Source organism: Gallus gallus, chromosome 2, assembly GCF_016699485.2.
Source record: "Gallus gallus isolate bGalGal1 chromosome 2, bGalGal1.mat.broiler.GRCg7b, whole genome shotgun sequence".
NCBI classification, from domain to species: Eukaryota; Metazoa; Chordata; class Aves; order Galliformes; family Phasianidae; genus Gallus; species Gallus gallus.
In genome coordinates, this window is record NC_052533.1 from 144560322 (window position 1) to 144574089 (window position 13768).

General features: G+C 41.2%; 1 protein-coding gene and 1 non-coding gene across 3 annotated transcripts in view; both read right to left on the bottom strand.

Moving 5' to 3' along the window:
* Positions 1–337: 337 nt before the first annotated feature.
* The window catches only part of AGO2 (argonaute 2, RISC catalytic component), a 55187-nt gene continuing 41756 nt past the window's right edge, over positions 338–13768 (bottom strand). The window contains exons 17-19 of one of the 2 annotated variants that reach the window (XM_040673464.2): positions 12866–12967; positions 12361–12560; positions 338–12020 (exon numbers count right to left, since the gene is read on the bottom strand). In XM_040673464.2, coding sequence (XP_040529398.1) covers positions 11912–12020; positions 12361–12560; positions 12866–12967 — 411 coding nt within the window. In that variant the 3' untranslated portion in view covers positions 338–11911. The remainder of the gene's footprint in view (positions 12021–12360; positions 12561–12865; positions 12968–13768) is intronic. The other variant, NM_001389549.2, reaches the window with a different exon arrangement.
* Positions 9476–9583, bottom strand: MIR6572 (microRNA 6572). The gene is given in 1 exon segment (NR_105439.1): positions 9476–9583. It is a non-coding gene; the product is annotated as a microRNA 6572 (primary transcript).

Genomic DNA, 13768 nt, shown 5'->3' on the forward strand with positions numbered 1-13768 from the left:
CAGGAAGACTTAGGAGGCATTACGTTAACAGCAGTCCATAATGAATGCTTCTGGAAATCAACACAAGCAGAGGAAACATCTGAAACACATCCAAAGGGTTTAATGCAGAGGAGAGCACCGGGACCAGGAGACCTTCGTGGCTCCTGCAGAACACACATTCTCTCATCTCACAAAGTATGGGGTTACAATTTGAAAAGGCACGCTGTGGTGCAGTGTGAGGATCTCTGCTCTGGTAGTCTTGAATCTGCCACTGGGACTTGGAACTACTTCTGAGCTACAGATGGAAGCCATCGATGGCTTTGGATTAAGTTCAATAAGAAGACATCAAACAATGTCGTAAAGATGAGAAATTTTATTTTATTGACATACTATGAGGCAAAACAAAATTGACACCATACAAAATAACTTTATAAAATATCATTCACATCATTATTTTGTCAGGAATTACAGCATTCTGAGCTTGTTACGAGTCTTAATGTTTTGAGGTGAGAAACACTATGCTAAATCTTTAGTATTAGTTGTATATATACAGTAAGAAACCAAAACAGAAACTGTTAGGTTTTTCATGAGTTTATTGCAAAAGTAGTGCAAACTATTTTACCTTGCAAGCTGTAAAACAAACTTGGAAAAGGACCCACCTAAGCTTAAGAACATGACAATAAATGCTCAACTTCACAGCCTCTGAAGCTTCCTTCAACAGCTCTCAACAAAAATTCCCACCTCTGCATGTTTTTAGGTTTTCACTGACTCAGAAACAAAGCAGCAGAAGATGCACCCACACCAGCAAGCGGCCCGAGCTCAGGGAGCGGGGCACACCGCAGGGAGCAGCTCTCCCCAAAGCCAGAGGTTGGGAAGCACGGCCGAGCCACCTCAGGACATGGACCAAACAGGGTAAGCTCAGGCTGTTGGGCTTCCCTCGTTAATCAGCTGCCTCCTCTCTGCATTCCAAAGAGTCAAGAAAGTGGTACAGCAAATTCACCATTCAGAACATCTATTGTCTGTTTTAGGAATATGGCATCCTTTTCCTGAAGCCTACATAAAGCAATGTCCTCGTGGTCCCCCCTCCCCGTTGCATACGCAATGCAGGGCAAACCCCGTCCCGAGCTACTGCATGCAACCAAGGCAGGACACGACATCCTACGAGCGGAACAGAAAATGCTACTGGGGTCCCCCAAAGCAAACAGGTAGCTGGTCGTCTACTACAAAAACAAAAGCAAACAAATGCTACATGAAAAATGTTAAAGGAACAAAATGCAGCATATTCAGGCTCTTTTTTTTTCTTGAGGTACCTATATAAATATTACCTTCTGCCCAAAGTACTATCTGTTTTGTTAAAAAACTAAAGTCCTTATCATGAGCCAATTGTAGGGCATACATTATTATTGAGAAAGTGCAACCATGCTGATAATTTATATGCAGCATATTAAAGGATGATTAGGCTTTAGAAAATATAGCTTAAGTATAGACCTGATGGAGCAGTTTTATAAAAACATTTAACAGAGGCATTTTCCTTTTGTTCGAGTCTCTCTGCAGCAGAAAGCCTTAGGAAACACTTGGAAGTCCTGCCACCACGGAATGTCAGCACTTTTACAATCCCATACATCATTTTTCTTTGCTATTTAAACTAAATACAATTGTACAGAAGAGATTCCCCCCCCGCCTCCCTCCCCCATATTAGGTATTGGTAAAAACTTGATTGATTTTTTCCCAACTTCAAAAAAAGATAGTATATATCACAACTTAAATTTTCCAAAAAGGAATTCCTTTTTTTTTTTTTTTTTAATGTAAAAAAGGTTCACATAGTAGAAAAACTTACACAGAGTTGTAAACTGTTCCATAGAAAAGTGTGGAAAACTCAATGACGTTTTACTCCCTTACCCACATATCCTTCCATTTTATATATACACGCACACAGCTGTGCTATGTATGTATATATACGCATACGGATGGATACACAGAGGTACATCTCTAGGGTAGGGATTATATATAGATCTCAAAAAGAGTTCTTAGTTGGCTGTTTCTCTTTGCCTAGTTCTGCTGTGATACTGTACACTTGGATCTGATACTCTGAAAAATAACATCTGCTAAAACTACTTTGCTGCTTCTTTAAATTTAAACTTTGTGGTTAAAATTCATTGGCTGTTCTTAATCAAGGACACGATCTTTGATTGTTATGCACTGGGAAAAAGAAAAAAAAAAACCAAACACAAAGGCACGAAGGACACAACTCAAATACAACACTGTCATCTGCAAAGAAGAAACCCAAAGGGTTTGGGTTGCGGAAGACCGCCTCTGCCGAGGGCGGCCATCACACGCAGTTTGGTCGCTTTTTGCCAATCTCATCTGAGACAATTTGAGTAAATAGCACCCAACTGTTTACATGAGGTAGATCCAAATGGACAAAGAAAGCTGGGTCCCCACTGCTTGGTTTGCCCCTGGTTCAAATGGTTTAAGGATCAGACGTCGGGCACAGGAAGGGGGAACGATGGCACTATCTGAAGCAAGCACACACCTTGAGAAGAGTTTTTCCAACACCAAATAAGTGTTAAGTCGTCATCCTCCTCCAGGCAGAGATCTCCTAGCAGGGGGAGGGAGCACAACACATCCAACACACATAAAGCTGGGAACTGAGAATTGGGGCAGGCTGCCAGAGCATCTCATCAGCTTCTGCGGGGCCACGTTGACAGCCACTGCCTACAGAGGTGGGTCACAGTATAGAGATCTACAGGTTTCACTTTCCATCTCAGAGAAGACAACATTTTTTTTTACTAGCTCAGCTTTACAGGAACATCCTACTCTCATTAAACAGTACTTTTTGCATACTCTGAGAAAATCTGACAAATTTATCTTTGTTTTAAGGCTTAAAGTAGCATCGCCACACAGCATCACACAAACGTTACGCTGCGTCATCAAGATACATACGGGGCATTTCGACTCTCCACACCTACACAGAGCCTCAGCAGTTCTGAGTAACACAGAGCAACACCTCACCTATGCAATAAGCCCTACAATGCCATGGATGCATTTAAAAGTCAGGTGAGGGTATTTCTACACCTCGTTTTTGTATGACAAGTGCCAGTCCTATCCAACCAGCACTACAGCATTGATACACCGCAAGCAAACGACATGAGTACAGGTGCGACACAGTCAACACACACGTAGTACCACTTGAAATGAGGCCCTTCACATCTCTGCTTTTTTTGCTTTCAAAAAAATAGTAAAATGGTTACAAAAACATTTTTGCTTCCAGGGAATGCATACCATACATTTCTGAATTAATCATTGGTTCTTTTTCCATTTTTTTAATTAAAAAAAATTAAAAAAAAATTAAAAGAAGATTTGAACCTCAGCAGATGTTCATTAAGTCTGCAGTGTACCGAATTAAAGGAAAAAGGATTTAATACATTCTGTTCTCTGTCTCATCCTCCCATCATCAGTTAACCACTTTGCTGCACAGAAACATGGGACTGGGTCTGTATTTACAAACAGCCCTCAAGTCTGAGATTTTGTGGTTGCATAACTTCACAAGGCGCTATGGAAGCCAGTGAAGTTGTGCTTATTGTTCCCAGCAGAATTCTGCTTCTATATTTTTATATACAAAGAGCCACACTCAGCTTTCACACACACACACACACACAAGCACACACACACACACCCTGTGTACACACATCATTTTCCAAGCTCAACCAACAAATCACACCAAAAAAAACCATAACCTTTCAGAACAGCCCACAAATTTGCCAGATGTACTTTCTTAATTTATGATTTAGTTTTCCATGGAGACGTAATTCTGAACCTTACTCATGTTTTGCCTTTGCTTCCACCCCCAGAAGATGATGTGGTGCTTTCCCAGACAGTCTACCAGTAATTACTCCTCAAGCCCATCTTCTTCCATGAGCAAATTCATACATTATCTCACCCTTCCCTCCATATAATCAAAAAAAACACAAACTATTTCTGCTGCCAAACACTAGGTAATAAAGAATGGGCACATACAACAATCTTCATTTAATTTAGAGACATTCTAGGGATTAAACACTGAGAGGTAATTTAAGATCAATTAAAGATTCAAGTCAGGCAGGCAATTGGAGACATGGTATTTAAGATAAAGTAACAGCACTGTCATGTGTAAATGAGATGAGAAATTTAAGGTTCAGCTTTACATGTCTAATGAGAAAATGAGGAACAAAAGAGCCAGGGTCAGTATTATCTCCTTTTTTATAGCACAGAAACAGTGGGTTCTGACCATCTTCAGATGATGCAGGATTAATATTAGTGAAATCTGGACACGCACTTCTCTGCCTGTTGTGTCCATACCTGATGGGCTCGATCCCACCCGCTGCCAGGTGCCCGTGCCCATACAGCACACACTACATCTGCTTTGAGTTGCATGCATGACAAGCACAACCACACAGCTTTACATACCCTGATAAGAAAGAAGCTTCCTGTCTGTGTATGTGGGAACAGGAAAAGCTGATAAAGAAAGAATAGAATCCATATCACATGCATTTTTCTGATGAGAAATCTAACCAAGGAAATACAAACTGAACCAGAGACCGGATTAGAAACTCCCAAGCTTGGTTGCTGACCTTCTCACTGCTCATGTTTGCCAAGCACACTTGAAACCAAAATGGGCAGAAATGTCTCAACTCATTTTTCAGGATCCTAAATGTTTAAATTTATGCTTTAGGGCCAATTCATAAATTTATTCTGAGGTTAAGCCATATCTGTAACTGCTGCTGAGATAGCAACTATTACAGCTGGTATTTCAGTTGAGTACAACACATCAAAAAGGATGGGGGGAAGCAATCTGTGCACGCAAAGCCACTATTTACAAACAAATACACCCTTTAACACAGCCTTTTGATGCCAACTGGAGGCTCTTCAGAACGATGGGTAAGCTGGTTGGCTGGAGAGCTGCCACAGGCAGTTTAAGACACATCTGTTGAGGCAGTACAGGGACAAACTGTAAATAGTTATTCTTATGAAGATGTTTAGAAAGGAGGAAGGGAATGGCAGCCATTCACATTTCTAGCACTGCCAAGTGCAAAACTCCAAGACCAATTCCCACCAACCTCTCACCTGCAAATTCAGCACATGTTCCTGTCCTCACTCCAACCAAATCCTAAATCCTCTGCAATACTGAAGGCTGAAAGCAGAGCCCAACTTTCAGGGGCCCACCCACCAACACTGCCCTTTTGGGCAGTGCGTAGTGTTTCACCTTGCCTTATTTCCATGGAGGATGGGGTAGCTGCATGGCACAGATGGCATTTCTCATTATTTGACATCCAGTGCTGAGCTCGTCCTGATGCTCTTTCAGGTTTGCAGACCTTTCTATGAAGCACACAATGTTCCTCTCGTTGTTTTATAAGGTTTTGCTCATAGAGAAGTATGTTCAGTGCCCAGAAACCTCTTTGAGGCCACAGCAATGCCAATAGTGTCTGTAGATTTTTAACAGCAGGACATAGTGAAATATTTTCTGAAAGGAGCCATTCCCCCTAGAGCAAAACACTTCTCTTCATGCTTTTGCAGGGAGCCTTGTTAAGTTGTAACAGCAAATGGGATAGACTGTTTAGGAGATCATCCCGTTTAGTTATTAGATGAACTTATTTATTCAGTCACTCACCACTGCTCAACAAGAATTCTTCCACAAACCAGAACATCAGCCATCATCCCTGCCAGAAATAAGCCTCATTCACATCTGTGGCCAAAGATGAAGACATTGCAGGTAGCAAGCAATCCTGGACTAACTTCTTTCTGAAATGCTAATTTCCAGAGCACGAAGCCCGTAAGCTAGAAGAGTGCCATGAAAGAACACCAGCACATTGTGCCCAACCAGGTAGCATTTCTGTCAGCAGAGTGGTTACTTATAAAATGAGGAAGCTTGTTTGGATGCATTGTAAACACAGTGATGTATTAATGCAGCTTTCTACAGTTTCTATTGAGGTTATTTAAAGCACCTTTAGTTGGCGTGCGCTTACTTCAGGACTGAGTTAGGCCGAGGCTCTGCACCAAAACGACACAATACAAACAATACTCCAAATCTTTCTTTTTTTTCCCTCCATTTTAAAGTTTATCAAATGTGGTCTGAGCAGGGAATAAAGTATTCTCAACATTACAGTCTCACGTCAACTTATCCAAAAAGTGTTAAAAAAATACTCCTATATATATATATATATATATATATATATATTTTACCTCAGATTCAAAATATATTTTCAAGCACCTTCATGTCATTTGCAATGAAAACATGATGAAATTTTTCAGCCAACAGCTAAAGTATGAAAAACGTTTCTCATCTGGAAACAACAGTATACAAACTCAGCAAGAGAACGGGCAGAAGGTAAAGGGACTGCATGAAAGCAGGCGTGCCGGATGAGATCTGCCTTGCTAGTTCTGAGACTTCAACAACCACCTTGGCATGGACACGTGCCATGTCTACACATCAGGAAGACGTCCAAGATCACAGTGTGGCACCAGCAGCTCTCCAGCAAGGAACAAAGCAGTAAGATACAGTTGATCTGGGAGCATTTTGGCTGCTGTAGTAGTAGGTTCACTTTACAAATTAATTTAACTGCAGAAGAACACAGGAGGTAGCCTTGAACTGCATCTGCTTGCTAACTAAGAGTCCTATAAAAACACCTTTTGTAGTGATTTGGCCAAGCCATTACATTCATATTAACACTTCAGGCAACGAAACAACACAGGAAAAGCAACTGAAGCACAAAACTGATTGCGTACCACACCACGCACACACTACAAACCTCATCTCCATCAGACTGAGAGCATCTTTGGAGGGATGCACCCTTCCAGTCACTAACCCGCTGGGGACAAACCTTGCTGTTCTGCATCCCAGCATAGTAACTTCCATCCCAATTCCCTATTATTCTACTAATTCTGCCGCAGAGATTGGTTCTTCCCAACACAAGGCAGGAATCAAATGCTGAAAGAAGCTAGGAAACACGTGAGAAAGCAACTGTGCCCTTGGATTCATACCATAATGCAAGCCAAGTATAACAACACTGAAAACTAAAGCTCATATCTCAAATACTGTAAAATACGGCAGTATTTCTACAATGGAAGTACAAGGACTGGGATCCACAGCATTTCAGGATCTGCTATACAGAGCACTATTTACAGTATTTTTAAACAGCTACAGCAGATGCCAAAGAAGTCTTACAGTAAAAAGGGAGTTTAAAAACAATCAGTGCAATTACCTCCTACTTAAAGTTTTCTTTAGAAAAGACTGCAAGAGTGCAACAAGAAGCCCATTGCCAAATGTAATATAAAAGTAAAAAAATGTACTGTTTTCTGTATTAGAAATTGAGAAAGCACACGGGTCAGGACAAACACACACACACACAAAGAGAGGTTACTGAAGGAGAATAGTATTAAAACAAATAGGAAAAGTTAACTTATTACACTGGTATCAAGTGTAACTAACAGAACTTCTTTACATTCCTTTTTTCTATGTAAAATGTATCCGTGCCACCAGAAATGCTTACTGGATGACACCAAGAGGCAGCATGGCCCCCATCCACACCTGCTCTTCCAGCACAAGGAGAAGCCTCCAGTACAGAGACTCACTGGTATGAAAAAGATTGGGGTTTTTAGAGGAGAGATGCACATGACCATTTATTGCTGCAGTAAGGAAATAGTGTAGGCAGCAGTGTGCAAAGCACTCCGCGTCCCAATCTGCTTTCAAATACAAAGCCTCTCTGTGCAAGCACACATGACTTCTGATAAAGCTTCAAAAGCATCTTAATTCAATGAGGAACTTCCATCTTTTCATCAGGCTACCTGGGCACTGAAGAACCTCAAAGCCCACATCTACCCTTCGAAAGTTATTTCAAATTCTTGTGACAGACCTAAACGTGAGGAAATCGACCAAAACTTCTGCAACATGGAAGATCACTGACTGTAACTCAGCAATCCAAATATTACAGTTGGAGCACTCCAATTTGAACCAAGTCAGAATAAGGAGTTCTAATATACAGAAGTGACTTTACATCAGTGCATACAGACGAGAAGTATCAATGTTGCATAGGGCTATCTGAAATGCCAAAATCACATAAGGCAGAGACAAATTCACCTACTTCCAACGTTTCGCATTAGGATATTTCCTCCTAAGCATTGACTCAACTCTAATTCCCAGGTGGGAGAAGATGCATGTGTATGTTCCATTCCACTGAGCCACTGAAGCAGAAATTTCTAAAACTAAGCAATACTGTATTACATCTAGTACATGAGAAAAGACAACTTCTATATTTTATTTTTGTTAATATGGGGATTGTCACAGAACCTTGTACTCTGAGAGGGCTCTTTGGAGATGCCCAGCCCCCTACCTAGCCAAGTCTGAGCCTCTCCAAGACAGAGATTCCACAACCTGCTTCAGTACTGGAGTATTTTTGTGCCTATAGTGTTACCATTTCAGTACAAACTCCAGAAAACTAATCCATAGCAACTCATTAATATCTGTCCATCTCTCAAGCACATTCTTCTAAAGGTGAGCTGCTCTGAAACAAAAGAAATGCTGCAGTACTGGCATCAGTCTGTCTGTAACGGCGCTCCTGCCTGCAATGGGAATGAGATATTTTTGTCACCAGGGTGCAATCAGTATCAACTTTCAGACTGCTAAGCACCACGACAGCTTGCACCAACAGCTGAATTCGAGCAGAAGGTCACTGCCAGGAAAATAACAGAGAGCACAGGGAATGCAATGGAAGAGGTCCTGCACAGTGCTCTTTTGCAACTGCAGTCACACGACTCCTTTGCATGGGCTCAAAACACAACTGTCAGAAGGTAAAACACATTTGGTTACTGCTGGCCTGAGCTGCACGGTGACTCAGTGGTTATAACTGCCAACCCCAGCTGCAACTTCGACAGCAGGAACGCATGCGAGACAGAGACACTTTGAGCTTTGTGTTTACCTGAGATACTGCTGTTCTGACAGAACACGTGGGAGGTAAGCAAATAATACCAACAGGAAGGTTTGAGGTGTTTGATGGTCCCCCCCCGACCTCTTCTCCTTCTTTTTGGATAGGAAATACTTGGAATTTTTAAAACATTGCCAGAAAGATAGCTTCTGGGCTTAGAGCACATCGTAATTCTCTAGGGGTGTACTTCAGCAACACTGTTTTACAAAAAGGCTTCAAATTATTTGTTTATTTGTCAGTCAGGGAAAAGGGGCAGCAAGGGAAAGGACGGAGAAATCAAGCTGTAGAATCGGCAGTAAGAGAGGATGAAAAACCAGTGAAAAGCAGAAACGTCTCCAGCCTGAAATGCATGTAACCATCCCAAGTTCTTCACACTCAGGGAAGGAAAACTACACAAAAATCTCTGTTCATTCCAAGAGGACGCACAGATGACGGCTACTCTCAGATTAAGAGTCCACAGCTACTATGTCAGCCCAAAGAATGCATCCACCAGAGGATGCAGGGAGTGCCGTGACCTGCTTCAGAAAGAAGATTTGGGGTCAAGACAGATTGTCTGTCCTCCTCACCCTATCTGTCCATCTGCACGAAGTCAGTTAGGACAGAACTGCACAGAGAGGGAAAAGAAGGACGAAATTCACATCCAAGAGGTCTCCGTGTAACAAGCAGCAAATAACATAACTGGAGTTTTAAAATGCTTGATCTTCCTTGTATTTGTCAAGAGTAATTCATATAAAAATAAATTCATATATAAAACTCTGCCGAATTAAAATCTGAAATCCGAAACGCATTAAGCAAACACACAGAAGTGCAACATGTCAACTGTGGAAAAGCTTTTGCAGGTGAGCGGTACATGTGAGAGAGGTACGTACAGCCTGGCTGCTGGAAAATGGGAAGACAGACAACGTGACGCGGAGTTTGCTTTCTGTTATACTGTCTATCACTGAAAAGCTAGATTCAATCATGAGACAAAGGTCTGACCTGGCAGGCTAACCAACAAATGACAACAACACAAACACACTTCATCTGCTAATAGGATTGACATCGTTGTTTCACCTAAACAACACCAACACGCTGCTACAAGCTGATGCTTGGAATCTGCACTGAGTTACGTACCTAGAACTCTTCATGCAGCAAAGGCTGGGCACTTCCTAGCTTACTAAGCAGCCAGCTACAGGCTCCCTGCTGCGTGGCACAGACCTCTGCCTTGGTTACAGCTCCTGGCCCAGCTCAGCAGCTAGAGGTATATGGACGCACAACAGTGACTGAGCATCTGCTAAGAGAAAAGGGAAAAGACAAAGCAAAATGGAAAAGAACGACATCCTTACATACACACTGAGAGGGCAGATTTTAAGTTTTCCTATGAAAATAAACAAAAACAAAGTCAGCATAAACACATTTCCTGGGCTTTTTTCTTTTTCTTCTACACCTGCTTGTGGCATCATCATTAGTGCAATGGTTTTCATATGTACTACGGTTTTTTATGAACCCAGTGTGCAAACTAACAGAAGTGTCTGTCTAATAATTATCAGTTAATTAATGCTTCTCCTAAGAGAACGGCCAAACTCTCACGCATAATGAAGGTTTCACCTCCCTTCCTAAGTAAACTTCAGTTTCCTAAGATTTACCTTTACTGCATAGATTCTCTGACTTCTGTCCACGCGACAAACATCAAACCACTTCCCTCTCTTAGAGCTCCAGCTTCACCGACCGCCAACACATAAATTAAATACAATTGCTTGTGCTTGAATGGATGCAGAACGTTGGTCTCGTGTGCGTCTTTGACTGCACAGGTAAAGCCTGCTACGTTGTGTGTACGCTTCGAAAAGCCTTTCTCCAAAGGACGGGCTACACAATGTCCTCTGCACGCAGCTCTGAACTCCCGCATCAAAGTCAATTGCATATTTTTGCTTTTGAATAGTAACGTCCTCACGATAAGGTTTTAATTTCTAAATCCAAAGCATTCTTGATATGTTAACAGAAGTATAATGAGCACTCCTTAGTAAATAAAAATAAATAATAGCATCTAGTCTATCACATTAATACTGTGAAACACATATAAAATTTACATTAATTCAAACATAACAGTGAAAGAGGATTGTACTGTATTTATCACCACAGACCCGTATTCCTTAGAGACTTTGGAGAGTGTCACAGTCCTGTATGACAAATTCTAAAGTTAGCTGTCAGTATGATTAAAAAAAAAAAAAAAATCTTTAAATTCTTTTTCTTTTCTTAAAAATGGCACCTTCTCTTTTGCCAATCTGACTGCACCTACTAAAAGTTCAGGTACAAGTTCGTTCGTTCTGCTTTAAAATTCTTCTTTTTGTCTATGAAAAACATTTTTAAATGCAGCACGATAAAAAACATTCAAGAACAAGCTTCAGAAAATACATTTGCCCTTAGACACGGAGAGAAAAATCTTTGTAAGACAGTTGGAAAGCAGAATTTTGTCACAATTTTCTTTTGAGAAGAAAACTATTGGAAATACATCCAGAATGAAATCAAGGCTTCATAAATAGTCAAAAAAACGCTTTGCTTTCCTTTGTATTAAAAGCTAATTCGCAGCATTTTAGCCCATTAACTTTAGAATGAATTAGATCTCTCCAAATTATTAAAAGCAATTAAACGAATAGCAAACAATGGAGAGTTTTGTGTTTTGTTTTTTCCCCTAAGCCCTGAGATCACAGCTCTTGATTTAATTATAAAATATGGGTCTGTTTTATAACAGGCAGCTTAGAGATTTTGGCAAACCACATTTCCAACAATCGTGGGGCTTTGTAGAAGAATGCAGTTCATAACCAAGTCTGAAATTCTGGACGGAAGGCTTTCTTGCAAAAAAAGGGGGGAAAAAAAAATGAAGATACATCACTCATTGCTGACTGTCACTGGAGCTTGGGCAACTGTTGGTCTAAGTGCAGCTGGTCTCATGTGAATCCAACTCGGTACTGTACTGAGTCGCTAAACATTAAAACATGTCAAGCAAAGTACATAGTGCGCAACGTGTCCTGGTGAACCTGAACTGCTTTTGCAAGTGCTTGATGATCTCTGCCATTACTCTGACCCGAAGTGTGGCTGCCTTCAGCACTGAAAGAGAAGGGGGGGGGAAAAGAAACCACATTTATTCTGCCTCTCCTTACATGTAAGGTTTTCATACCATTCCTTTCTTCTGAATAGAACGGTCAAAAGTTAATTCCCCTTAAAACATTACTGAAGTTCTGAAATGGAAAAACAGCAAAGAAGGATATGTGAAAACAACACCTCTTCCTTTCCCCTCTCCCCTGCCACTCCCCCCATGTATTTCACTGGAGAAAAAAACAATCAATCTGCTCTCCAATGGCTAAACAAGGATGCTGCTGATCCCAGAAGCCCATTTCCTTCTTGCTTCCTGTCAAATTCTGTAGTGATTCAATGCCATGCAACTCACCTGTCGTGTTCTTTATCCACCAGATGATACCTGGCTCTGAAGGCAACCAGGTGCGCGTAATATGCTGGTGCAGGGATGGAAACAGAACGAGTGCAGCGTACGTATGTATGACACAGCTGGTAGGTAAGAATCTGCAGCTCATCTGAAGAGAAACGATTGTCATCCCAGAGGACGTGGTAATGCGAAGGTCTGCTTGTTCCCTGAAGGCAGATCACACACACAGTGTCAGCATGTCAAAAACATCTCCTTATATTTCCACCTCTGAGGGTGAACTGCCGCAGAACAGCCTACTTCCCCAAAGTTACACGGGAGCAATTCAACATAGTAAACTGAAAGCACAGTGCGTGCTTCCTGTCTGTTCAAGTTCATTTCTTTTAGATGTTAGCAGTACAGGACAAAGCAGAAACACAGAGGTTGTATGATTTGCCTCCTGTGTAAACAACACCAGGAACACCAACAGCCAATGCTATGTCTGAAAGTTACCACCCCATGCAAAATGCTGTACCTGAATACCAGCGTGACTACACAGGTAGAAGTCAAACTCTGATGGATGGGTGATTTTTGTGTCCACTGTGGTACCAGCTGGAATGTTCCCACTTTTTCCAACCTGTGTGAACAGTCCATGCAGATTAATTAATGCACATAAACTTTCTTCTTTTTCAGCTGTATAGTAAAGCCAAGAAACATTTTAAAAGGATCTGTAAAAAGCAGAAAGTCCCAAAGGGATCAGTAAAACTAAAATTTGATGTGTCTCTACAATTAGAGGGAAAAAAGAAAGAAAAGAGATGAGCTGAAAAATCTTCCTTGAGGTTATCTATAATAATGAGCTTTTCTGATTAATGCAGAAAGAGCTTCCCACAACTGATCAGTCAAACACTTTCCGCCTTCCCATTCTGTGGCAGATTATTCCCCTTTAACCTGTCTTGTTTATACCTACAGGGGACAATCTGTGGTTGGAAGTAGAATTTAGAAATACCTTTTACCTTAAAACAATTTTAACCGCATTCTCAATATAGAAAATCACCTTCATGTCAGCATTAACAGTAATTAATGCCTTGAATTACAGCGGGCTTCGAATGCTCACACAGAGATTCCCAGCAGCAGGAAAAAGAACTGAAGAAAAATGCTGCATTAGAACAGAGGTTTGCAGTTGGGAACTCTCAATTTCCAGCAGTGACACCATCCTTGCCCTGGGGAATCTCCTCCCCACCAGAAAGGGTAAAATACTTCCACATGTACTTTGCAAGAGACACAATAGTGACTGCAGTGCATTCATAAAACCATCTGAGATGCTCACTGATACAAAATCACTCAATACTCCCAAATCAAATCACTGGTGCCCAAGACACATCTGTCTGCCTTACACACAGCACTAAGGGAAGAGTTCATCTCACCTAACAGTTTCTAC